Raw genomic sequence first — 25,360 nt, forward strand, 5'->3', positions numbered from 1 at the left:
ACTGGCCTCTTAACAGATTTTTTTTCCTTTATTGTGGAAAAAAATGTTCACAAAACTGAACAGCTGCAATGTAAACATCAGAGCCAAAGGAGTCTGATTCAGCTCTTGGGTCAACTGCACTTCTTAAAGCTGCCATTTGTTCATCTGTCAGTGGGCAGTTGATGTTTGGCACAACGACGTCTGAATGGTCCTGATGAGGAAGTCCACTCTCCTCCCACTCAATATGTGGAATCTCCATGCCCTGAGGTATGCAAGCCACAGAAATAAATAAATGGTAAAGAGCAAACAAACCAACATCACAAAGTTATCTATATATTCGTATATACCTCCATGTTCTCTTGTTCGGGAATGGGATGACGTGCACGACCCAGTACCCACAGCTGGTTAGGAGTCATGTTACTTTCTGTTCTTAAAGGATGATTATCCCAACCACTGCAGAAAGTGTCCAGGTCCTCCTGTATACGTGGTAAAAAATACATAGTGGCAGCAGAAGAGGTGTTGAACACTGGCAATGCTGAGGAATCCCTCTTCTTCAAGGTGGTGGAGAACGTTGTAGTATGTGCTGGTCACAGCAACCCACAGATCTCTCCAGAGCCGCTCAATCCTAGGTCATTACAAAAACAGTGATTCAGTAAATGGAGTATTCCATTATAAATCTTCTGTAGGAAATTGCAAAAATTGTGTTTTTAAATGAACACTTGAACATGCACTGTTCTGTAAATAGCTTTTTAAATTATACTACCTTGTTTGCATTTATGCTACAGTTTCTTTGTTCTTTTTTTTATATTATTCTTAGCCTTTTTTTTCTCCCTCTGCTGTCAGTTGCTATGGTGACAAACAAATTTCCCACATGTGGGATCAATAAAGTATTTCTGATTCTGATGTGATCCATAATATCACAGGAAAAGTTATATGAACAAAAACATAACATGCTAGTCCAAGATCACGACAGACCTAAACAATTAAAAGTGGTTCGGGCAATCATTTTTACATATGAATTGACCATTGAAATCTCCAGACCTTAAACCCATACAAGATTTGTGTTAAATTTATAAATTTTTCTTATAATGAATTGTGTGTTAAAATCCAACTTAAAGTAGCACATGCTTTGACAGTGCAGTTGTCCTATTACTACTTGTACAAAAAAAACACTCACATATCGGGTTCTTAAAACAAACAAACCTTTGGTTGTGAACACTTTTTCCAGAAATGAAGCTGCTTCTTCCAGTGCCACGGACCGTAAACATAAGTTGTGCAACGTCTACGTTTTCTCCCCCGTGATCAGCACGTACCCTAATATAGTGAATTAAAAAAGCACACAATATGTAATGGTGCTTAGAAAATATTGGTTAAATGTCAAATTGGAATTAAAAAATACCTCCTAACCTCAGAGGAAAACCAAACTTTTCAACTGCCCTTTGGAAGAAAGATAGTGTAGTTGCTGCCAGATTGTTGGATGCTGTACCAAGATACATTATCTGAAGAACAGTAAAAAACACCTTTATGAGGAATAAGCATCTAAACAACTGTGTTTTTATTGACAAGTGTGCTTACTTTGCGTGAAAAACCATCAATGCCACCAAAAATGACAATGCTGTAGCTGAAAGTAGGAAAAAGGGAAAAGAAAGGATTATTTTTTTTAAACCAAAAAAGTTAAATATAACTCAAATGTGTTTTTTTTGTGCTGCATGGTAAGTAACATCAACAAAGCACTTGATCAAATAACATGCATATCATTTGCAACTGTATTTCAACGCAAACTTTGCATTAAGGTTCACGTTATCAAGAATATATAATTCAGAAATAACATACCGTATTAGTTTGTGGTTGGTATCTATGTGTATCAAGGACATGGGGCCTGGAACAGAGTACGTTCGTCGAGCAATGCATCCTAGATGGACCATACGTGACAGGACACCTGAAGTGTCTACACGATGCATGGATGCTCTGACTCTGTTGTACTGCACTCTATGTCCTTGGGCTTGCAGCAGAGCCTTCATCATTCGATACCCAGAATTAGGCTGCCTGGATTTTATTTCTCTGACACACTGATCCAAGTCTTCATCTGACATGGTGCTATATAGTCCTTTCACTGAAAGATCAGATTCATTCATACGTCTGTAAACTGTTCTTCTGGACATACCCAAGAGTTTGGCTATGCATGTGACCGGAAGATTAAGTTCCAGAAGGCTACAAAGGTAGTCTGAGGATAGCGCCATTCGTTGTCGCCCAGCTGGACCCTGCTCCCATTGCACAACAGCAATGCAACTGTTTGTTCTTTCTTTTTCAGTACTAATAAGTCCTTGCAGATGTGTCAGTTCCTCTAAAATAGCAGGACAGACTGTTAACTGACTAGACAAAGCATTTAAAAATACATGTTCTTGAGTGCAAATGAAGTCTAAGAAGTCCAGATCTAGGGGTAAGCGTTGAAGAACATGTTCCAAACGGGAGCGAAGTCTCTCAAAAATATGTTGTAGAAGTTCCTAGAAGAGAGATAAAGAAAAAAAAAGACAGAATTAGAGTCTTGTTAAATCTGACGGACATTTGCAGATTTCCAGCTTGTATTGTCAATAACTCCTAAATATAGACATGAAAATTTTTATTTTGCCTCCTTGCAACTACTGAAACAGAAGCCTGTGACTTATTGTTTTGGGGTATGCCCCCGCTCTGCACCTGAAGGCATTACAGCAACAACAATCCATCCATCATTCGTTTTTCAAATTAAAATAAAAAAAAAAACAATTTGTTTTTTTTATTTTCCCATTAACATAATGCCGGTTATCATATCTGAGTTTTCTTTATTGTTGCAAAAAGGAGACTTCTGACCGCAGTCTCTGTCCGCCGGCTCTGCATGAGTGGACTCGGAGAACTGTGTCTCCAATCAGAGGATCGGCTTTGGGACAGTGAGAAGTCACGTCCAGAAAAAAGGCGGATTCTATTCCCACATATTTACCTGCAGCCAAGATGCACATTTCGGCGTTGAATGTAAGTTCATCCGAAGCTAAAGGTTTTTGACACATATTAGCCTAACCCTAAGTTATTACGGGTAAATTCGGCAAAGAATAAAGCACTGGCCACATGTATGGACTTAGAAAATTATGAGCGAACATGAACTCAATAATTATCACAACAAAAATAAAAGCACATTAGAAAATCATCTCGCTCTATAGTTGGAAACCGCTTCTCTGGTCCGTTCTAAGCAATAACGTCCTGAACCCGGAAGCTGAAAGTTGACACATAGTTCGCGGCAGGAAAAATTGAAAAAATAAAATATCAACAAAAGATGCACGTTTTTGTGCTCTATTAGCCGACGTCAATGAGACGATAATAGGGAGATATAAAGGATTAATGACTCACCGATGAACCGCCTGCCGAGTTTGCTGCCATCTTTTGGACTTCTGTAAAACGTACCGAACGCTGACGTCATGTCGTTCTCATGACTTGATTGGCTGGATATTGATGTGTTCTTAGATCGACTAGTTGTGCTAGTGGCACAAAAGAAGCAGCGTCTTCCACGTCGAATTTTTTTACATTGAATTTTTGGGAGATCAAATGTTAGGGTTAAAAAATATTTAGAATGAAAATTCAAGGGTTATAAAAATTCAGAATGAAAATTCAAAAGTTATAAAAATTCAGAATGAAAATTAAAAATTCAGAATGAAAATTCAAGGGTTAAAAATATTCAGAATCTGATGGCACAGAAAAACTTCCATAGACTTGTGACATGAGCTTTAACTTGTGAAACATAGAAGACGGGGTAAATGCGCAGGGTCCTTGGTAGACATAGTTTCACTGCCACAGGGTTGATGACCTTCACCACCTCAAAAGGGCCAATTGGGTGACAGTTTCTCTGACTCAGTCCGGAGCTTTATATTGGCTGTGAATAGCATGACGGACTGACCTGGTGAGTAAGTAGGTGCAGGAGCGCGATGTCGATCAGCCAGCCTCTTATTTGAAGTCGATGAGCAAAGCAGGGCAGCACGTGCCTCACTCCACATGCATCTGCAGTGGTGGTAAAGATGTTGGACTGCCACCTCCTACTCAGGGAACAGCTGGGGTTGATAGCCCAGGGAACATTCAAAAGGGGACATACCCGAAGCAGATGAGGTTAGCGAGTTGTGGGCGTATTCAATCCAAGGAAGCAGGGAGCTCCAGGAGGTCTGGCGGTGAGAACAGACACACCGGAGGGTCACCTCTAGGTCCTGGTTGGGTCTTTCGGCCTGACCATTAGACTGGGGGTGGAAGGCCGAGGAGAGGCTGGCTGTGGCACCGAAAGCTGCACAGAAAGCCTTCCACACATGGGAAATAAACTGTGGACCCCGAACCGACACCATGTCCACTAGAATGCCATGCAACCTGAACACATAGGTCATAACAAGTTTGGTAGTCTCTGTGGCAGAAGGCAGCTTGTTCAAGGCCACAAAGTGGGCCACTTTTGAGAAACGGTCCACAACTGAGTTGAAAAAAGGTATAACTCCTTTGAAAGCATCATGTTGTCTATAAATCAGCCAAACAGGAAGACTCAAGTTTACATTAGAACACGCTACTGCCCTAGTAAATAAGAAACAGCTTAGAAGAACCGTATCTGTGTCTGAGTTTAAACTCACAGTTCAACCAGTACTTAGTGACATTCTGAGAAAATACTCTGAAGGGCCGTACACACCGGGACGAATTTCGCGCGCGATATTCGCCGACGTTTAACGCCTCGTGACTAAACAAAGGGCACCAATGTGAGTGTGCACACTGACGCAAAAAAACGCCACGCGTAAAAGTGTCATTTTTTAAAAAACGCCTCGGGTTCGTTTTTTTGGTTTGACGCACCGCGTCAAAAACTATAAGACCAATGAGAATGGCGCTTTTGCACACGTGTCTGAAGCTTCTGAAGTTACAGTAAAACACAACTTGGGGGCGCTCGAACACAAAACTGTCTTGCTGACACACATACGTCACGGCAAAGAAGATATTCGCCAAGTAGCATCTACACTGCCGCGAAGAAATTAGACGAAGAAGATGCACTCACTGACGGACATTCTAAAATATCCCAGAAAATGTTCATGATACATTTTCAGCTCTTGTACCAGTCGATAAAACTCCCCATGTTCTTCTCTTCTCGTAACTATGGGATGTACCCAAAATCGATGTCTTTCCCGGCGTCTTTCATCATTCTACAGAACAATAATTTCTTCATCGCTGGAACTGGAGCTAGAGCTACTCGTGCTGGAAATATTCATGTTTTCTTTGTTTGATTCTGACAAGCGCGTAAATTCACTTCTTCTGAGTGAAAAGTGAAGGAATATATATTTGTTGTCTTCATTTTATTATGTTTTTCTGTCTCACTGAAGTTTAGTTTTATTAGTGTGTGTTGTTTCTGTCCTTTGAACTTTGAAAAAGCTTCCTTAAGTTGCATATGTGAGAAGGTTTTGACTTCAGCTCCAAGCTCACCCCCTGCAGGGACACTTCTAAGGCCATTTGGAAGGCTGGGCTGTAGGTCTGACATGGACCATAAATTGATCATCTCTGGGGCTGATTCAATGTATGGGAACCTCTGCAGGCGCCCGCTCTCCTGTGAAGAACAAAGCTTTATGACTGACTGTGGTGAAAGATCCTGCCACCTGTGTTGGACCTCATGGGGATTCCATACTGTGTCCATCTGTGAAATGGCTCCCCAGAGACCAGATGCTGTGATTCCAAGTATGGACTTAAGGAAGTGGGCTGGCTTCTCTAACAGATGCTGTGATTCCAAGTATGGGCTGAAGGAAGTAGGTGGGCTCCTCTGTCAGCCAATCTCTAGTGACCAGAGGCGGAGATTCGGCCGCCATGATGTTTTCAGGAGGAGGGACTCGGACCACATCTTAAAAGGGCCATGCTTTGGAAGAAGCTTTGTCCCAGACAAGCTGCATGTAAGTTCGAATGTAACTTCTTACGTTTTGCAGGCATTGGATTTGGGAACCCAGATCAATCTGTTTTATTTTGTTTAGAGCTATTTGTTAGGGACAATAAAAACACGCATGGAAGAAATCTCAAAGCGACAGATTTCTTTTTCCTTCAAAAGCAACTTTAAGATGCGTAAAGTTGCGCAGCGCCACCTTCTGTACAGGGGTATTTCTGATTTACATTAAGCGCCATCTAATGTCAGGGAATGAAATTGCATGTTCGCTCGGCTCATCGTCAGCGAAAATCGCCTGGGTGTGAACACAAAACACGTGTTGAAAAACGCTGGCGAATTACGGCTGGCGAATATTCGTCCCGGTGTGTACGGGCCTTGAGTCCAGCTCCCATGGCATCAGTCCTTGTATAAATGACCAGTTTGTTAATGATGCCTTTCAAGCCCTCAGGAGTACACTCGATGTTGTTGCCCCCCTGAAACCTAAGTTCGTTAGACAAAACCGAGTAGCACCGTGGTTTAACACTGAAACACGTTCTCTTAAACAAGTAACCCGTGAGTTGGAAAGAGAATGGCGCCGCTCCGGTTCAGAGCAGTCTCTGAATTCCTGGAAACATGGCATCTTAAATTATAAAAAAAAAGCTCTGCGTAGAGCTAGAAGCCAGTATAATTCAACCTTTATATCATAGAATGGACATACTTCAAGATTTATTTTTAGCACTATTGCTAGATTAACTCAGAGCTCAGTAGAACCACATGTTCCTGTTTCTCTCAGCTCTAATGATTTTCTTACATTTTTCGATAGTAAAATCTCAAATATTAGACATAAGTTGAATCAAGTTATTCCTAGTATCAGCCCAGAGCAGGCTGAAGCGGCAAAAGTGGAGGCATCCATAGAAACCTCTGTGACATTAGACTGCTTCACTGCTGTGGATCAAGCGGAAATGGCATCAATTATTACGTCCTCCAAATCCTCAACTTGTCTGTTAGACCCAATTCCCACTAGACTTTTTAAAGAAACCTTTCCCTAATTAATGATTGCATATTAACGATAATAAATACCTCTTTGGAAACGGGTAACGTGCCACAGTCTTTTAAATATGCAGTTGTTAAACCTCTTCTGAAAAAGCACAGTTTTGATCCTAGCAACTTGGCCAGCTATATACCAATATCAAACCTCCCCTTTATTTCTAAAATCCTGGAAAGAGTTTTAGTTAGGCAGCTTTACTGCCACCTACAGGACAACAGCGACTTTGAAGACTTTCAGTCGGGGTTTAGACCTCACCACAGCACGGAAACTGCATTAGTTAGAGTCTCTAATGACTTGTTATTGGCCTCAGAAAAGGGACTACTTTCTATTCTGGTCCTGTTAGACCTCAGTGCAGCCTTTGACACTATCGACCACAGTATTTTACTCCAAAGATCAGAGCATGGCATAGGGATCAGAGGATCTGCCCTCCAGTGGTTTAAATCCTATTTATCCAAAAGGTATCAGTTCGTTAATGTAAATGGGCATTCCTCTCAGTGCACTTTAGTTAACTACGGAGTCCCACAGGGCTCAGTTTTAGGACCCATCCTGTTTATAATACATATGTTACCCCTAGGAAACATAATCAGGAAACAGCATTAATTATCATTGTTATGCTGACAATACGCAGTTGTATTTATCCATTAAATCTGACCAGAATGATAATATAGAGAAATTGAATGCCTGTATCAGAGACATCAAGACCTGGATGACAATTAATGAACTCCTCTAGAACCCAGAAAAAACAGAGGTCATTATACTAGGTCCTAAAAACCTCAGAGAGGTTCTGTCTTCTCAGATAGTCTCCCTGGATGGCATAAGTATAGCCCCCAATTCCACAGTTAGAAACCTTGGGGTTTTATTTGACCAGGATTTATCATTTAAGGCTCACATATCTCAGGCGTGTAGAACTACCTTTTTTCACCTGCGGAATATTGCTAAGATCAGAAATATACTTTCTAAGAGTGATGCTGAAAAACTCATCCATGCGTTTGTTACGTCTAAACTGGATTACTGTAACTCTTTGTTAGCACCATGTCCTAAAAGTTCCTTAACCCTCCTGTTATGTTCATTTGTGAGGAACAGAGATGATGTTCCTGGGTCAATTTGACCCGGTGCATGTTTTATTAATTAAAAGATGTCTGAAACCCAAAAAATCCTAACAAGCAGTGTGAATATTTCATTACTAACTCCATTACTTATTGTTCTATCAAAACTTAGTGAAATGGTGTTCCTTACCACTAACAGGAAGTGGTTCAATTATTTGATAATTCACTCGTTTTTCTTAAAAATATACATGTTCAAACTTTTTTCAAATTTTTCACTACTGTATTACTTTTGAAAGACTAACATATAAAAAACAATAGTTTTACATAACATTGAAACATAATCTTGAAATTTTGTTTTACATACATGTACTGTGAACCAGAAAAAAACAAAATCACAACACAACAGACAAGCAATTGCAATATGAAGTTGTGCGTTTTTTGTACATCTACACAGCACAAGAGTGACCAGTCATCACACTGTGCTTTGTGCAAATTAATTTTGCACATTTCGCACAGGTCATGCTTGCCTTGACCTGGATCCTGTCTCCAGCTCGACTCGCGCCCCCAGCCGTCCCCCCAACTCCATCTGGATTAAACTTGTCTGCTGGACTTTAAATATGTAGTTGTAGAGGTAGATAAATTAATTCTTCTCTATGTTCTGGTTCTGGTAAATCGCCTGTCCGTCCTGGGGGAGGATCCCTCCTTCATGTGGGCAACAATGAGGTTTCTTTGTTTTTTCCGGAATCCGTTTTTTTATTAGGACTTTTTCCTTACAGAGAAGGAGGGTCTAAGGGCAGGGATAACCGTTTAGTTTAGTCTGTTTAGTCAGTTCAATTTAGTATTTTCCTATTGAATGCTATGTATTCATGATCCTTTTGATTTTGTGTTTTACTTTTTCAATTACCGATACAAAGCCCATTGAGACGACTGTTGTTGTGAATTTTGGCTATACGAATTGAATTGAATTGACATGGTCACATGAGTCACTGCCATCCTAGTGGGCCCTGGCACTGTCTTTATTATGTTTTCTCCAGACAGGTTTGTCTGACGCATATTTGAGGATGAAGACCAATGTATTTCACCATTCTTTGATATGAATGTCTTGCTTGGAGGAACAGGAATAACAATTCCCTCATCTGGTTCAAAATCAGAATCATTAGAATCAGAATTTAGCTCAAGATAGTCTTCTTCTGATCATGATTAGTGATGACTTCCAGAGCCTCCTGGGCTGTCATCTTTCTGCTTCTGCTGCTCATTTTGTAAAGGTCTGCCTGACAGAGTGTAATGTTGGAAGGAATCCTATGCAGAGAATCTTTATATGTTTTGCCCCTCCCCTTTTGAGTGTCCACTGAATGTGGGTTGAGTTTTCCCGCGAGAACATAAATGGTTCCTGTCAAAAGTCATAACACCTATGCACCTGTGTGTGTGTGTGTGTGTGTGGGTGTGTGTGTGTGTGTGTGCGCGCGTGTGTGTGGGTGTGCGTGTGCGTGTGTGTCTACGTGTATGACTGGGGCGAAGTATGTCTAACAGCTGCAAATAAAGGAATACTACTAATAATGACACATCCTTGTACCTCCAGTTTGACTGCCGGATCAAATTGACCCGAACAGTATCTATGTGATAGAAACATGCAGGAGGGGGTTGCAAATATGTGAGAAGAACCAAATTCATAATATATGTTGATTACACTAAAGGCAAGCAGAAGAAGTTTCATGCTGAAAAAAAACTTTTAAATAGTTTTCCTAGATGTTCAAACTTTAAAACAGGTCAATTTGACCCGCAACATAACAGGAGGGTTAAGAAGTCTCCAGCTTGTTCAGAACGCAGCAGCTAGATTGTTAGCAGGAACTAACAGAAGAGATCACATCACTCCTGTGTTAGTTTCACTTCAATGGCTCCCAGTTGATTCTAGAATCAAGTTCAAAATCCTCCTGCTTACCTGTAAGGCCTTACATGGTATGGCCCCGTCCTATATTAAGGACCTCATAGTCCCTTATCACCCAAACAGAACACTTCGCTCGCAAAATGCAGGACTCCTTGTGGTTCCTAAAATTAGTTAAAGTATGGTTGGAGGTAGAGTGTTTAGCCACCAACCCCCTGTTTTATGGAATAAGCTCCCAGCTCATGTAAGAGAGGCCGACACAGTTTCTACATTCAAAGTTAGACTGAAAACAGTCCTCTTTGGACAGGCTTATTAACAGACTAGTTAGTATTCAGAGATTATTTTACTTAATGTTAATGTGTTTAAATTAAACTTAATAACAATAACAATTTGTTGTTAGTAGGCTGCTAGAAGTTGAAGCTGGGGATAGCTATGGTGCACTGGGGTTCTGTCCTCTTTTCTCATCTACTTCTACCCTCCTTTTCTCCTCTATTCTTGATCAGTATTCATCGTTAGTTCTCCATGCCTCTGTTTGGTGCAGTGCGATTCATGAACTGTCCCTCTTTCCCTCTCGCATCCTAGGGAGTGGGAGTGCGTCCAGATTCCAGTTGGCTCATCCGTGCTCCTGTACTTGACCGTGTACCTTGTCTCTGACTCACCTCTACTACTGCTTCTACACCTGGCTGTGGATCCTGCCTCTGGCTCGTCTCTGCTCTGTACCTCGCCGTGTACCTTGTCTCTGCTCCTGCTCCTACACCTGACTGTGGATCCTGTCTCCGGCTCGACTCGTGCCCTCGACTGTCCCCCCAACTCCGGCTGGATGAAGCTCGTCTGCTGGACTTTAAATATGTATTTGTAGAGTTAGATAAGTTAATTCTTCTCTATGAGTTCAGGTAACTTGCCTCTTCCCTCCTTCATGTGGACACCCCTGAGGTTTCTTCGTTTTTTCCGGAATCCGTTTTTTTTAGGAGTTTTTCCTTACCGCGAACGGGGGTCTAAGGGCAGGGATGTCCAGTTTAGCATAGTCAGTTTGTTAGTTCAGTTTAGTATTTTCCTATTGAATTCTATGTATTAATGATCCTTTTGATTTTATGTTTAACTTTTTCAATTACCGATACGAAGCCCATCAAGACGACAGTTGTTGTGAATTTGGGCTATACAAATAAAATTGAATTGACTTGAACTGTCATGATTACAGTTTTACTAGCAGAGGGGGGAAGGCCGGTTACAAAGTCTAGTGCTATGTGGGACTACGGGCAGCTTGGAACTGACAAGGGATGAAGAAGTCCAGCAGGTGGAAGATTACGGACCTTGTTCTGAGCGCAGACCAAGCAGACAGAAACAAACTCCTTGGTGTCGTCAGCCAGACTGGGCCACCAGAACCGGCGACGTAGAAAGGAGATGGTTCTACGGACTCCCGGGTGGCAGGACAGACGAGAAACATGAGCCCATTGAAGGACCTGACTCCTTACGGCCCTAGGCACAAAAGGTCTGTCAGGAGGACCCTTTCCAGGGTTTGGCTCATTGTTTTGTGCTACCTTGATGTCCCACTCCAGCTGCCAAGAGAGTGCACCCAGAACACAGGAAGTAAGTATCACATTCGCAGGCTGCTGGTTCCCCACAGCAGGTTCCTGTTGCCGGGAAAGGGCATCTGGTTTGACGTTCTTGGAGCCAGGGCGATAAGAAACTACAAAGTCAAACCGGGTCAAAAAACAGGGACCCCCACGCCTGCGTAGGATTCAACCGTCTTGCAGTCCAGAGATAAGACAGTTTCTTATGATCAGTCCAGAGCACAAACGGCTGAGCTGCCCCCTCCAACCAGTGCCTGCATTCCTCCAACGCAAGCTTAATGGCTAGCAATTCTTTATCCCCCACATCATAATTCCCCTCAGCCTGTGTAAGCCGACGTGAGAAAAACGCAGAAGGATGAAGATTGTTGTCTGCACCCACCCGTTGAGATAATACTGCCCCCACCCCAGTGTCAGAAGCATCTACCTTCACTACGAACTGGTTGGAGGGGTCGGGTTGACAAGTTTACGAAAAGCAAAATTCGTGGCTTCCGTCCAGTGAAAGGGTGTGGATGTGGAGGTCAGACCTGTGAGGGGCGCAGCTGCAGAACTGTTGTTTCTTATAAAACGTCGTTAAAATTGGCAAACCCTAAAAACCGCTGGAGTTGTTTGCGGTTCACAGGAGTGGGCCAATTAACAACCGTGCTCACTTTAGTAGGATCAGGTCGCACCTCCCCGCCTGCAATAACAAAACACAGAAAAGAAACACAGGGGGAGTTAAACTCACATTTCTCTGCCTTTACATAAAGCCTGTTCTCTAGTAGCCGCTGGAGAACCAAACGAACATGGCGCCTATGATCGCTGGGATCCCTGGAAAAAATAGGAATGTCATACAAGTACACAAACACAAAGCGATGAAGGAAGTCCTTGAGCGCATTGTTAATCATCCCCTGAAACACTGCAGGAGCGTGCGAAAGTCCGAAAGGCATAACTAAATACTCAAAGTGCCAGAGTGGAGTACTGAACGCATTCTTCCACTCGTCACCAGCCCTGATAATAATGATAATAATAATAATGGATTGGATTTATCTGCGCTTTTCAAGTCACTCAAAGCGCTTACATTGTGTCCATTATTCATTCATTCACTTCTCACTCATACTTGGTAAGCTACTGATGTAGCCACAGCTGCCCCACTGGAGGCAAGGAGGGTAAATAGTCTTACCCAAGGACACGACGACAGTTGGCTGGGGGGAGCGGGGATCGTACCGCCGACCCTTCGATCATTGGATGACCCTCTCAACCTCCTGAGCCACTGCCGCCCCCTGATGTGCACCAAGTGATAAGCGTTGTGTAAATCCAATTTAATGAAGACCCTGCAGTGCCTCAAAAGCAGAGTTCACAAGAGGAAGAGGATAACGGTTCTTGATGGTGATATGATTTAATTCACGATAGTCAATGCATGGGCGGAGGGTATCATCATTCTTCCCTACGAAAAATAAATCAGCTCCAACAGGGGATGAAGAGGGTCTGATAAGACCTGAGCTCAGTGAGTCACGGATATACTGCTCCATTGCCTCCCTCTCCGGTCTTGACGGGCTGAAAAGCTGGCTCTTAGGCAGAGGAGCACCGGGCTGTAATTCTATTGCACAGTCATAGGGTCTGTGAGGTGGTAGCGAGAGAGCTCTGGATTTAGAAAATACCTCTCCTAAGTCATGATAATCTAACGGAACCTTGGACAGGTGAGGGCGGCTGCCCTACAGGGGCTGCGGGGTCAGCTCCTGGAGACCGAGTTGAACGCAAGCAGGCATTGTGGCAGTGATTACTCCAGTTGGTTACATCCGGTTGGATGACCAGTCTATCACAGGATAGTGAGTCATGAGCCAGGGAAACCCTAAAACAACCGGATTATGAGAGGACTTGAACAGGTAAAACCGGGTGTGCTCATGATGATTTCCAGAAATAATTAGGTGGAGTGGCCCAGTGACCTGGTCTATAGTGGAAACAGTCTCACCATTAAGGGTCATGACCTGCAAAGGGCGGGACAGTAACTCAGTCTTAAAACCAGCTTGCTTGGCTAGCTCGGCATCCATGAGGTTCTGCTCAGATCCGGAGTCTACTAAGGCCCGATTACGAATTCCCCCACCCTTAAACATTATTTGCATCTGCATCTCTCCCCGGCTTTGTGTGCTGGAACACCTGGTTGAAGGCCTGCACGGTGGATGATGGACCAGGTGGCTGCTCTACGTTGCCACTCCGTGGTGGCCCAAGCTCCGGCTCTGTGCCGGTGAGGTGAGAAATCATGAAGGCCACTCTGGATCGATCTGTGGGGTAGTTGACAGCCTGCAGCTCGAAGTGGAGCTGACACTGTGTGATGAATGCCTAACAGTCCCCGGAGTCGCCAGAAAATCTCTCTGGTCGGGCCAGCTGAGCAGCAGGAGCAAGGGATATCTGGGCCGGAACCACATGCACCGAAGTGGAGGAGAAAGGATGCTGGATCTGCCCCGCTAGCAGCTCGATCCGCTCGATCCGCTCTCCAGCTGTTGCTCATGGCGAGTGGACATCTCCACCAAACCTCGTTGAAAAAAGCTCATCTGTTCCTCCTGATGACGGACGATCCGCTCCTGGCTGGTGAGAGCCGCTCGTGAAATTTCTTCGTCCACTGTGTCCATTTGGCCGGATTGTAATGTCAGGGATGCCGTGTGGAGACAAATGCAGGACGCATGATCTCTCAAGATAAAGTCCAAATTTAATTGGTAGACCTGCTCGAATGAAAAAATTACTCGTAACGCTAAGAAACGCACAAAACAATCCGGCAACAAGCGCAGGGGAGACCCAGACTATAAACATGAGGACAGATTAACAATTATAAACATGTGCGCACATCAGGGAGAACAGGTGATGACACTGAGGGAGAATTACACTGGGGAGAAATCAAGACACCTGAAATGAGAAGACATGTGAGAAACTGAAAGTAACAAAATAAAAGCAGAACAAAAACCACCCTGGCCCCAATACCTCACACTTGAACACTGCGTGCAAACCCAGCGAGCGTGCAGGATCACCGCTCAGTAAAGCTTGCAACCATGCAGTTGTTAAATGCGGGGTCGTTCGCCCACCCTTACGTCAACACGTTATCCCTCCAAGGCCAAAAATGGACAGGATTTTATGTCTGCCAGGGATGACGATGAAAATTCAAAATAAATTAAATAGTTCAACCACCATAAACAAAAAACAGTTCACTGTGCTGTCTTCTGGTGTCCATATGACCGCACCATAAACCGAACAAAATAAATTGTTCACTGTGCTTTCTAGTGGAGTCCACATGAACCCCCCCTTCAACTAAACAAAAACAGTCCAGTACACCACATGTGTCAAACTCAAGGCCCGGGGGCCAAATGTGGCCCTCCGTGTCATTTTATGTGGCCCGCGAGAGCGTAAAAGTTTTTAATTTCTTAAAATAAAAAAATAAAGAAAAATAAAAATTGGTGTGAATTTATTTATAACTAGGGGGAATCTGACTTGAAATATGGGATTGGGCAACTAAACATTAGGACTGAAACACTGTCTATATAACCTAACCTGACAGAACCAAATGTAAAAGGATTTATTCTAGATTAACAAGCAAACCTATGTTCTGTATGCAACTGTAATTGTCACTTTAAAAAGTTATAATAAATAAATAATGATTTAATTAACATTAAGGACTAATTACCTGTATTTTTCATTACATTTAGTTACATGTATAAGTTATTTCTGGCCCTTTGAGGACAGCCACTATGCTGATGTGGCCCTCAGTGAAAATGAGTTTGACACACCTGCAGTACACTGTCTTGTGGAGTCAATATGATCCCACCATAAACTTAAAAAATACGACAGCACCATGTACTCAAAATAAACATGGCTTACTGCGCTGTCTTTTGGGGTCCATATAACCCTACCATAGACTAAAAATAAACTGTTTACTATCCTTTATTGTGGGCTCCATATGACCCCACCAGAAACAAAAGCAAAAAGTTTACTGCTCTGTCTTTTGAGGTTCACATAAATTACACTAAGAAAAATGCCCTAGGCCATCTAGTGGGGTCCATATGACCCCACTATATACTAAAAAAAAACGTTCCCTGCGCTGTCTTGTGGCATCAATATGACACAATGCGGGGCCCCATGTTGGGCCCTCCTTGCACGGTGGGGGGGGGCTGCTTTTCTGGTTGGGCTGGAGCTTGCACTCTCTGTCCCCCTATGCCTCCCAAGTCTCTAGCATTGGGGGGCCCTGTGGCGGTCCTGGTGGCCCTGGCCTGGGTGGCAAATGTGATTGCCCGGTGGGCGGTTGTTCTCTATCTGCTACCGTGCAGGTGTTGGGGGGGTTCCTGGCTGCCGCTGCTGCTGCGGTGGGTTTCTTGGTGTGGGGAGGACTGGGCAATCTCCCTCTTTCTTTTTACATTCCATCATCCACCTTAGAAGAATATAAACACTTACTCGAGCACAGGTGCGAGCTCATCTTTGCACAAATAGGTCACGTGACTGAATGAAATGTTTCGCACGTGTTGGTTTGAATTATGTATGTGTGAACATTAGTTGTATTGTGTACATGTTGACATGTGAACATTTTTGGAGCCAACAGATATGTTTGGAGCATTTGAGTGTCTTTGGACAGGCCCCGCCCCTTTTAGATTTGTATTTCAACGGAACCTAACCGTAATGATTATAAACATCCAGCAACTTGGTACTTTATGCTGCTTCATGGTTTTACCCCCCCAACCCCTCTATAACCACCCTCCTTGCCCCCCCCCCCCTTCTAACATCCCTCATATTCTCTTCTTCCCTCTTTTCCTTTTCCATTGGGTCCAACACAAAAATGTCACAAATGTGATTAAGATGAATAAAGATTGGCTTAGATTAAAAAAGGGGTTTATTCAGACACTTCCTTGGTTTGTCAGAACATTCATAACCTCTATTGTAAAAGTAAAATGTGTCCAAGATAGGAGGCCTGCAGCTCTCATCTGTTTGATCAGCTGTTGGACAGGACAAGTTAAATAAAATTCACTGCGGTATCTTATGGGGTGACCACCATATACCATTTAAAATAGCTCACTGCAATGTCTTTTGGGGTGCATATGTCCCGAACATAAACTGAAAAGACAAAATTACCTCACTGCGCTTTCTTCTGGGGTCCATATGACCCCACCATAGTTTATTCAAATATACATCTGGTGTGTCAAAAGATTCATAACCCCTATTATTAGGGTAAAATCTGTCCAACACAAGAGGCCTTCAGCTCTCATCTGTTTGCTCAGATGTTGGACAGGACTAGTTAAAAAAATAAAATAAAAAAAAATTGTCCGACCAGGCTTTTTGGAAGGGGCCCAATGCTCAATGGCAAGGACCAAAACCGGCACCACAGAGACATGGACACCCCCTGGATCAGATGTGATATGATCCCTGGTTTATGGTCCCACCAGAGAACTCAGGGATCCCTCTCCCTGCATGGAGAAGGGTCAGCCTGGCCTGGGATGCAGGCACCCAATAGACATGGCCCCCTTTGCCGAGGGCATGGTTCCCCCAATCAGGGATGGGGTACGAGACAGATGATCAAAGGTACCACCCTTCTTGCGTAAGGTATGTGTTGTTTGCTTTTGTGTATTGGAGTGTATCTTGTTGAGACTTAAGGGGTGTGAGTAATAAACGGTGCACTGAACGTGATTAGCACAGAAAATTCATGTCCGCAATCTCTCCTTTTTTGCCTGTCCAAAAATGTGTAACTCAAGTTTGACACCCTGGTCACAAGTGGCCTGATTGCTACATAAAGCTGTGTCTGTGTTTATCTAATTTACAATGCATGGAAGACACAGATGATGTTGAGAGATCAGGTTTATTTATTTTAAAGAGCTCTACAAAAACCTTTATTACAACTTTGATCAAAGATCATGTCTCCATGTTTGGGTTCATGAGATCATTCTTAGTTTCTCTTGGTACATTCAGCTTCATTCCTGCAGTGAAATCTCCATCTGGACGACCAATTCTGTGGTCTTTCTGTATGGAATTACATGTCTGCCATAAAGTGAAAGGGTGAAAAGACAACTGAGCGTGCATTTAGGAACTGAGTGAGTGAACCTTACAACCGCACTGGCGCAATTCTAACCGAGCGACCCCGTATTTTACAATTGCACGGCTGCAATCCTGACTGAGCAGTGATCCTGCTCGGTCAATTCTCTTTTGCGCACTCACCTGGATTTACGCTTAGTGTTAAGGGGGCGTTTTTGTCACTTGGGGGCGGTATTCAGGGGTGTGTTTGTCACTTGGGGGCAGGAACCTTTCTGGCTGATCTGATTGGCTAAAATTTGCATGTCAAGCAGCGGGGCGGGACTTTCATTTCGGGGCTTTAATAGAAAAGAAACGGCGGCTGTAACGTGGATTAAAAGCATTAAAATGGTAACAACTGCAGTGATTTTCACGAGAAAAATTTACAGCACAAAAAACCCCGCTGCACTTTCTAACCTTGGTTTTGGGTCGTTGGTTAATGTTTAATCCACGTTACATCCAACGGTTTTTTCTGTGAATGCCTCTAACACTAAGGGGGGGGCGAACAAGTTATTTTTTTTATTTTTTTTATTTTTTTAACTTGTCCTGTCCAACAGCTGGGCAAACAGATGAGAGCTGAAGGCCTCATGTGTTGGACATATTTTACTTTAACAACAGGGGTTCTGAATTTTCTGACAAACCAGAGGTATTTCTGAACAAACCCCTTTTTTAATCAAGGCAAAACTTTACTCATTTTAATCGTATTTGAGGATATTTTGTGTTGGACCGGACGGAAAAGGTGAGGAGGGAAGAAGAGAGAGAGATGTTAGAGAGGGGGGGTTAGAAGGGTGATTATGGAGGGGGGGGGGGTAAAACCATGAAGCAGCATAAAGCACCAAGTTGCTGGATGTTTATCAAAACAGTGAGGTTCAGATGTAATACAAAACTAGCAGGGGCGGGGCCTGTCCACACACACACTCAAATGTTATAAACACACCTGTTGGCTGCAAAAATGTCCACATGTCAACATGTACACAATACCGATAGTGTTCACACACGCATACTTATGCCTTCAGACCAACTAGTGTGAAATATTTCATTCAATCACGCAAAGTGTTTGTGCAAAGGTGAGCTAACACCTGTGCTCAATTGAGTGTATTTATGTTCTTCTAAAATGGATGGTGGAATGTGAAAAGAAGGAGGGAGAGTTCCCAGCCATCCCCACACCAAGACCCCAGCCGCAGCAGGTGCGGCAGCCAGAACCCCCACAACGCCACTCGGAAGTAGGCAGAGAACAACCCAGGCCAGGGCCAGCAGGACTGCCCCGAGGCGTCCAGACCAGAGAGCAGGGAGGGACAGAGAGCGCAGCCCCGGCCCAACCAGGAGAGCAGCCCCCCCCCACCGCGCCAGGAGGGCCCAGCGCCGGGCCCCACCCGAAAAGAGTGCCCGCAGCCCCAGGCGAGCGCCTCATCACCACCCAGGAGTTCTGGGCATCCTCCCGCCCCACCACAGGTACGGGCCAGGACCCCCCAAGGGAGACCCGCTCCGCGCTCCAGGCGGCCACCCAACCAGCCCATGGTGGGTCCAGGAAGGAGTAAGGCAGGGGCCAGCCGCCCCCGCCCAGGAGGAGGGCACTAGGAGAAGATGGGGTCCACAAAAGATGTTTTGAACATGGCCCGACCAGGCTCACCCGTAGTTGGATATTTGGCGAGGCCCAGCACTCAGGGGCAAGGACCAGAACCCACACCACAGGGACGCGGACATCCCCGGCTCAGGTGTGATGCGATCCCCAGCTCTTGGCCTTGCCAGAGAACTCAGGGATCCCTCTCCCTGCGTGGAGAGAGCACTGCCGGGCCCAGAAAATCAGCACCCAGGGGACGCGGTCACCGTTGCCAAGGGCCCAGTTCCCCCTACCAGGGATGGGGTAGGGGACAGATGGTCCAAGGTCCCACCTTCCTTGCGAAATACGTGTGTCTTTGTGAGGGTGTGTGCATGTATGTGTGTATATGTTGGAATGTATATTTGGAGGAGTAAAGGGTGTGTGTTCTAAGGGGGGTGTGGATAAAATTGGTGGGTAGGGCACTGAGGGGACATCTCCTGATTACTCACAGTGATGTCCCCTCACCCTCCCAACCAAGGGGCCCTAAATGTCTAAGGTGCGGTTAAAATTGGCGGGTAGAGCGCTAAGAGGACAACTGCTGCTTGCTGGCAGTGATGTCCTAGCACTCATATCTGCACCTTTGTACTATGGTCTTCTTTCACGTCCTCTCCTCACTCCGTACCGTCCTCATGAAAGTACTGTATGTAGAAAATATGATAAAAGGCAGAGAGCCGCATGCAGCTCAAGAGCCACCTGTTAGGCCCCCCTGGTCTGAAAAGTGAAAGTCCCGCCCCTCTGCTTCGCCGGTAAGACATCCAAATTTCGGCCAATCAGATCAGAAAGGTTCCTGCCCCCGAGTGACAAACACACCCCTGAACACCGCCCCACAAGTGACAAAAATACCCCCTTAACACTGAACGTAAATCCAGGTGAGCGCGCAAAGGGGAAGTGACCGCGCAAGATCACTGCTCAGTTAGGATTGCAGCCGTGCAATTGTAAAATACGGGGTCGCTCGGGTAGAATTGCGCCAGCACAATTTAGTTCCTAAACACGCCCGTTCAGTTGTCTTAACGCCCTTTCACTTTATGGCAGACATGTAATTCCATATTTCCGTCTCTCTTTGACCAAGTTTGAAGGCTTGATGTCCCGCATTAACCCAAGAGGAAAAAAATAAAAGAATAAAATCAGGGTACCTTTTTTTATTAATGATGAAAAGAGGGAAAAATCATAAAGTTCAGGAGACTCAAGCAGGCTGCCTCCCCCCCAGCGGTTCTCTGTGACCGCCAGCTCGCCTCGGAGCCGGCGGGTTCCCTGTTGGCCCGAAAGGGATAAGAAAATGACAGGAAGTTCAAGAGAACCATGGATCACTTCACTATATTGGATGGGTTTTCTACCCACTGTCACTGAAAATAGAAGATACTGGTTGTGCCACTCTGCCTTCCTTTACTGAGCGTTATAATTGACCTGATCTTTGGTCTCCTGACCTTGTCTCTGACTCTGTTTGCCTGCCTTCTTGCACGACTCTCGACCGGATCCTGACTACCTTGTCTCTTATCTGATGACTTCTTGCCTGTTATCGACCCCTGACTGCCCGACCCTGATTTAGCTTTGTGGACTTCTAGCTGAGCTAATGGATCCAGTCGTCTGCCTGTTCTTGTGACATCATGCACCAGTTTCCATTACTATATCTAAGAACATATCAAATTAATATTTTAATAGCTGGAGATTTAAAACATCTTTGCTTAAAGACCAAGATTTCATTATTTATTTTAAAAGAGGATTGGATATCTTTATGGAACCAATGATACTATGGATGTCACACTATGTGTACTTTGGGAAGCGGTAAAAGCAGTAATAAGTGGTAAAATCATTTCCTTTTCATCTAACAAAAAAAAGAAGAAAAGGCAGCCATATCTGAATTAGAAAATAAAATTAGTCCTTGATGCTGCTTATGCTTCCGGACAAGAACATATTCCGAAAGATCTTAATAAAATTAAATTTGAATTTTTTTGTAGAATTAATAAACAAACTCAATTACAGTTACAAAGAACAGGCAAACAAATCTGGTAAATTCTTTGCTAATCAATGAAAAAATAAATAAAGAAAAAATCGCAATTTCCTGGATTGGGGAACGAACAGTACGGTAAATATCACTACCAACCCAAATGAAATAAACAACACGTTTGAAGATTTTTATAGGAATTTATTGACCCATCAGTACGAAACGTTAAATTATTTCTTGAGTTTTTAAACATACCCAAACTAAACCAAGAACAAATCCCAGCCTTAGACTCAGCCGTCTCTGTGGCAGAACTTTACGATACTCTGCGGCTGATAACAGATAACAAAGATCCGGGGACGGATGGCTTCCCAGCAGAATTCTAAAAAGAATTTTGGGACATCTTGGCACCATTTTTTTTTATAAAAATGGTTATATATATTAAAGATCACCACTCACTACCAGCTAATACACTGACCAAAAATATAAACGCAACACTTTTGTTATTGCTCCCATTTTTTATGGTATGAACTCAAAGATGTGAAACATTTTCCACATACACAAAATAACCAGTTCTCTGAAATATTGTTCACAAATCTGTCTAAATCTGTGATAGTGAGTACTTCTCCTTTCCCAAGACAATCCATCCCACCTCAAAGGTGTGCCATATCCAGATGCTGATTAGACAGCATGATTATTGCACAGGTGTGCCTTAGACTGGCCACAAGAAAAGGCCACTCTGAAATCTTCAGTTGTATCACACAGCACAATGCCACAGATGTCGCAAGTTTTGAGGGAGCGTGCAATTGGCATGCTGATAGCAGGAATGTCCATCAGAGCTGTTGCTAGGGAATTGAATGTCCATTTCTCCACCATAAGTCATCTCCAAAGGCGTTTCCGAGTATTTGGCAGCACATCCAACCGGCCTCACAACCGTAGACCACGTGTAACCACACCAGCCCAAGACCTCCACATCCAGCATATCCACCTCCAAGATCTTCTGAGACCAGCCACTCGGACAGCTGCTGAAACAATCAGTTTGCATAACCACAGAATTTCTGCACAAACTGTCAGACACCGTCTCAGGGAAGCTCATCTGCATGCTCGTCGTCCTCATCGAGGTCTCGACCTCACTCCAGTTCGTCGTCGTAACCGACTTGAGTGGGAAAATGCTCACATGCTATGGAGTCTGGCACGTTGGAGAGGTGTTGTCATCACAGATGAATCCCGGTTTACATTGTTCAGGGCAGATGGCAGACAGGGTGTTTGGCGTCGTGTAGGTGAGCGGTTTTCTGATGTCAATGTTGTGGATCGAGTAGCCCATGGTGGTGGTGGGGTTATGGTATGGGCAGGCATATGTTATGGGCGAAGAACACAGGTGCATTTCATTGATGGTATTTTGAATGCACAGAGATACCGTGACGAGATCCTGGGGCCCATTGTTGTGCCGTCCAACAACATCACCTCATGTTGCAGCATGATAATGCACGGCCCCATGTTGCAAGGATCTGTACACAATTCTTAGAAGCTGAAAACATCCCAGTTCTTGCATGGCCAGCATACTCACCGGATATGTCACCCATTGAGCATGTTTGGGATGCTCTGGATCGGCGTATACGACAGCGTGTTCCAGTTCCTGCCAATATCCAGCAACTTCGCACAGCCATTGAAGAAGAGTGGACCAACATTCCACAGGCCACAATAGAAACCTGATCAACTCTATGCGAAGGAGATGTGTCGCACTTCATGAGGCAAATAGTGGTCACACCAGATACTGACTGGTTGTCTGAGTCCCCTGACCCCCTCAATAAAACAAAACTGAAGATTTCAGAGTGGCCTTTTCTTGTGGCCAGTCTAAGGCACACCCGTGCAATAATCATGCTGTCTAATCAGCATCTGGATATGGCGCACCTTCAAGGTGGGATGGATTGTCTTGGGAAAGGAGAAGTACTCACTATCACAGATTTAGACAGATTTGTGAACAATATAATAACTGGTTATTTTGTGTATGTGGAAAATGTTTCACATCTTTGAGTTCATACCATAGAAAATGGGAGCAATAACAAAAGTTTTGCGTTTATATTTTTCGTCAGTGTATGAACTCTGTCTACACCATTCTTCTCCTAAAGCTGGAGAAAGACCCCCCGCCCCCCCAGTCTTCTAGCTACCATCCCATCTCTGATCAATGCGGATCTTAAGCTGCGTTCATACCAAGCATGATTTGCGCTGCAGATTTGCGGCAGATGCCTCTCTATTTCGCCCTGCAGCAAATTCTCTGCTCACCTCCTGCCCAAAAATCGCTTGGCCGCGTGTGGGAGGAACAACCATTGTGTACTACAATATTTTTAGCCTGATCGCTACATGGAGTGGTGTCTGTGTTTATCTAATTTAAAATGCAAGAAAGACACAGATGATGTTAAGAGATCAGAGTTGTTTATTTTGAAGATTTCTACAAAAACATTAGTAATGATCACGTAGTAATGATAGTTGAGGTATACCTATGATGAAAGTTACAGGCCCCTTTCATCTTTTTAAGTTGGAGAACTTGCACAAGTGGTGGCTGACTAAATACTTTTTGCCCCAAATACCTTATTGTCCGCACTGTAGGGCACACTTAAAAGCATTCATTTTTTTCAAAAGACAGCAGTGCGCCTTGTAATCCAGAGTGCGTAAATAAACTGGTTGTGTTTTTCTGATGTCGAAGAGATTTTAAAAGATGCACGGAGCTCTGTCAAAATGTTTGTTGTGTGATATTTCTAACGTAGAGCTGTGTATGACTGTTATTTTATGTGTTACAAGGTTGAGAGTTAGCATAGTCACAGTAACATTTGTTTCAGCTCAATCAGTTTTTATAAGTGTTGCAAAAAAGATATTGTAATAAAGCTAACATGGCTAATGTGTACTGAGTTAATAATAATAATAATTAATAATAAAATATTTGATACTTTATTTATCCCACAATGGGGAAATTCTTCTCCGCATTTTGACCCATCCCCTATGGAGAGCGGTAAGCTGCAGACTAGCCATGTTCGGGGGGCGACAGCTGGCTGGGGATCCGCCAACCCTTTAGTTGTTGGACGACCTGCTCTACCGCCTGAGCTAAACTGAACTTAAAAACAAGTTCTAGCGTTACTTGAACGCAGTTATTAATGTCTGGCTGACTTTTTTGTTCTGCTTAATGCCCCTTTTGGTGTGCCTTATGAAATAAGTTTCAAAATAGCCCATCTACTATAGGGCACGCCTTGTCATGCAAAATATACTTTCAATGCTAAAAGGCTTGGAACATTTTGCACCAATGAAATAATGATTTTTTTATTGTTAAATTATTGATAGACAAGTTTAGATTATCAGTAGAAATATAGATAGGGATTATTATAGTAAGGGTCAATGGTTGCAGGTTGAATCTGCCCAAAATTTGCAGAAATCAACCTTTTTTCATATATTTTTCAGGGCAGAGTTGGCATCAGACAGACCTTTTTTGTGATGGCAAGAAGGCACACCATTTACAGAATTCCGCCAATTTTCCCTCTGTGTGATAATAAGCTGTTGCTGTCATGGTACCCCCAGGAGTCCTCTACTGCCCCTCCCTTCTCTGCTTCCTCCTTTATTGGACCCAGCTGTCGGCATTCACCTCATCATCTGCACCTGTATTTAAGACGACTCCAGACCAGTATTCATCGCCAGTTTGTTTGCCCTCTATGGTGCTTACTTGGTCTTCTCTAAGCTCTTGTTTTTGATTATTCATGCTCTTGTTAATTCCCTGCTCTCGCCTGATCCAAGTTCTCGATCTGCCTACAGAATTCTCGCATCCGTCCACGCCGACCTGGGTCCAGCCACAAGACCATCAGCCTCAAGTCTGTATTCCAGCTCCTCAAAATTCCAGCACTCTAACTCCATCCTGCCTTCAAGCCCGTTCCTCGCAAATCAAGCTCCACTAGAGAGAAGTCGCTCCAGCTCGGCTCCAACATCCTCCTCAGCATCTGGCATCTCCTGCTCCGGTGACATCTTCGCCACTAGTCTCCCAGTGATCAAAGACTTGTCAAAATTAAATCCATTCTCGCCACTTCCAGTGTCTGTCGTTTTGGGTTTCAGCATTTGGGTCTGCTCACGTTACGACCAAGCATGATAGTTGCTGTGGATTCACAAATTAAACAAAAGCCGCATGCTTACCTAACCAGGACTACAGTGGAATGTCTACACTGATCAGAGACATGTTCGTCTGTATACATTTAAATGGACAGGATGTACTTACACCATAAAAGGAGGCTTCAATGGTTTTATTTAGATGTGTTTGAAGAGTGTGCACATGAAGGTTTTGCCTTTGTGTTTTGAAGAGCCCTCACAGCTTTTCTTCAGGATGCACCTGCACACAACTATAAATAAGGTGTCTAGA

At 43.9% G+C, this 25,360-nt stretch overlaps 1 protein-coding gene and 1 long non-coding RNA gene across 6 annotated transcripts; one reads left to right on the forward strand and one right to left on the reverse strand.

Annotated features, from left to right (window-relative positions):
- Window positions 1-2: 2 nt before the first annotated feature.
- Window positions 3-3,465, reverse strand: LOC111947778. Of its 5 annotated transcripts, none has more exons than XM_023957708.1 (7): window positions 3,358-3,463; window positions 1,813-2,483; window positions 1,555-1,600; window positions 1,387-1,478; window positions 1,183-1,293; window positions 327-604; window positions 3-241 (listed from the first exon to the last, which is right to left on the reverse strand). In XM_023957708.1, exons 1-6 carry the CDS (start codon window positions 3,385-3,387, stop codon window positions 421-423), a joined length of 1,134 nt encoding a protein of 377 aa, XP_023813476.1. In that variant the 5' UTR covers window positions 3,388-3,463; the 3' UTR covers window positions 3-241; window positions 327-420. The 5 variants fall into 5 exon arrangements, 4 of the variants coding, with proteins under 4 accessions (XP_023813476.1, XP_023813475.1, XP_023813477.1 ...); XM_023957707.1 differs by lacking the exon at window positions 3,358-3,463 and adding an exon at window positions 2,954-3,325; XM_023957709.1 differs by lacking the exon at window positions 3,358-3,463 and adding an exon at window positions 2,827-2,927.
- A 19,558-nt stretch (window positions 3,466-23,023) lies between these two features.
- On the forward strand, window positions 23,024-25,034 carry LOC110015501. The gene is made up of 2 exons (XR_002290711.1): window positions 23,024-24,668; window positions 24,766-25,034. It is a non-coding gene; the product is annotated as an uncharacterized LOC110015501 (long non-coding RNA).
- Window positions 25,035-25,360: the final 326 nt, after the last annotated feature.

This window comes from Oryzias latipes, chromosome 8 (genome assembly GCF_002234675.1).
Source record: "Oryzias latipes chromosome 8, ASM223467v1".
Taxonomy (NCBI): domain Eukaryota; kingdom Metazoa; phylum Chordata; class Actinopteri; order Beloniformes; family Adrianichthyidae; genus Oryzias; species Oryzias latipes.

Bases quoted from the DNA above. Each gene is read 5' to 3' on its own strand.
- LOC111947778 (XM_023957707.1), bottom strand. From the start codon at position 2,995: ATGAACTTACATTCAACGCCGAAATGTGCATCTTGGCTGCAG. The intron at 2,484-2,953 runs GTAAATATGTGG...TCTCTCTTCTAG, and splicing joins AATGTGCATCTTGGCTGCAG to GAACTTCTACAACATATTTT. The intron at 605-1,182 runs GTTTGTTTGTTT...GTAATGACCTAG, and splicing joins AAAAGTGTTCACAACCAAAG to GATTGAGCGGCTCTGGAGAG.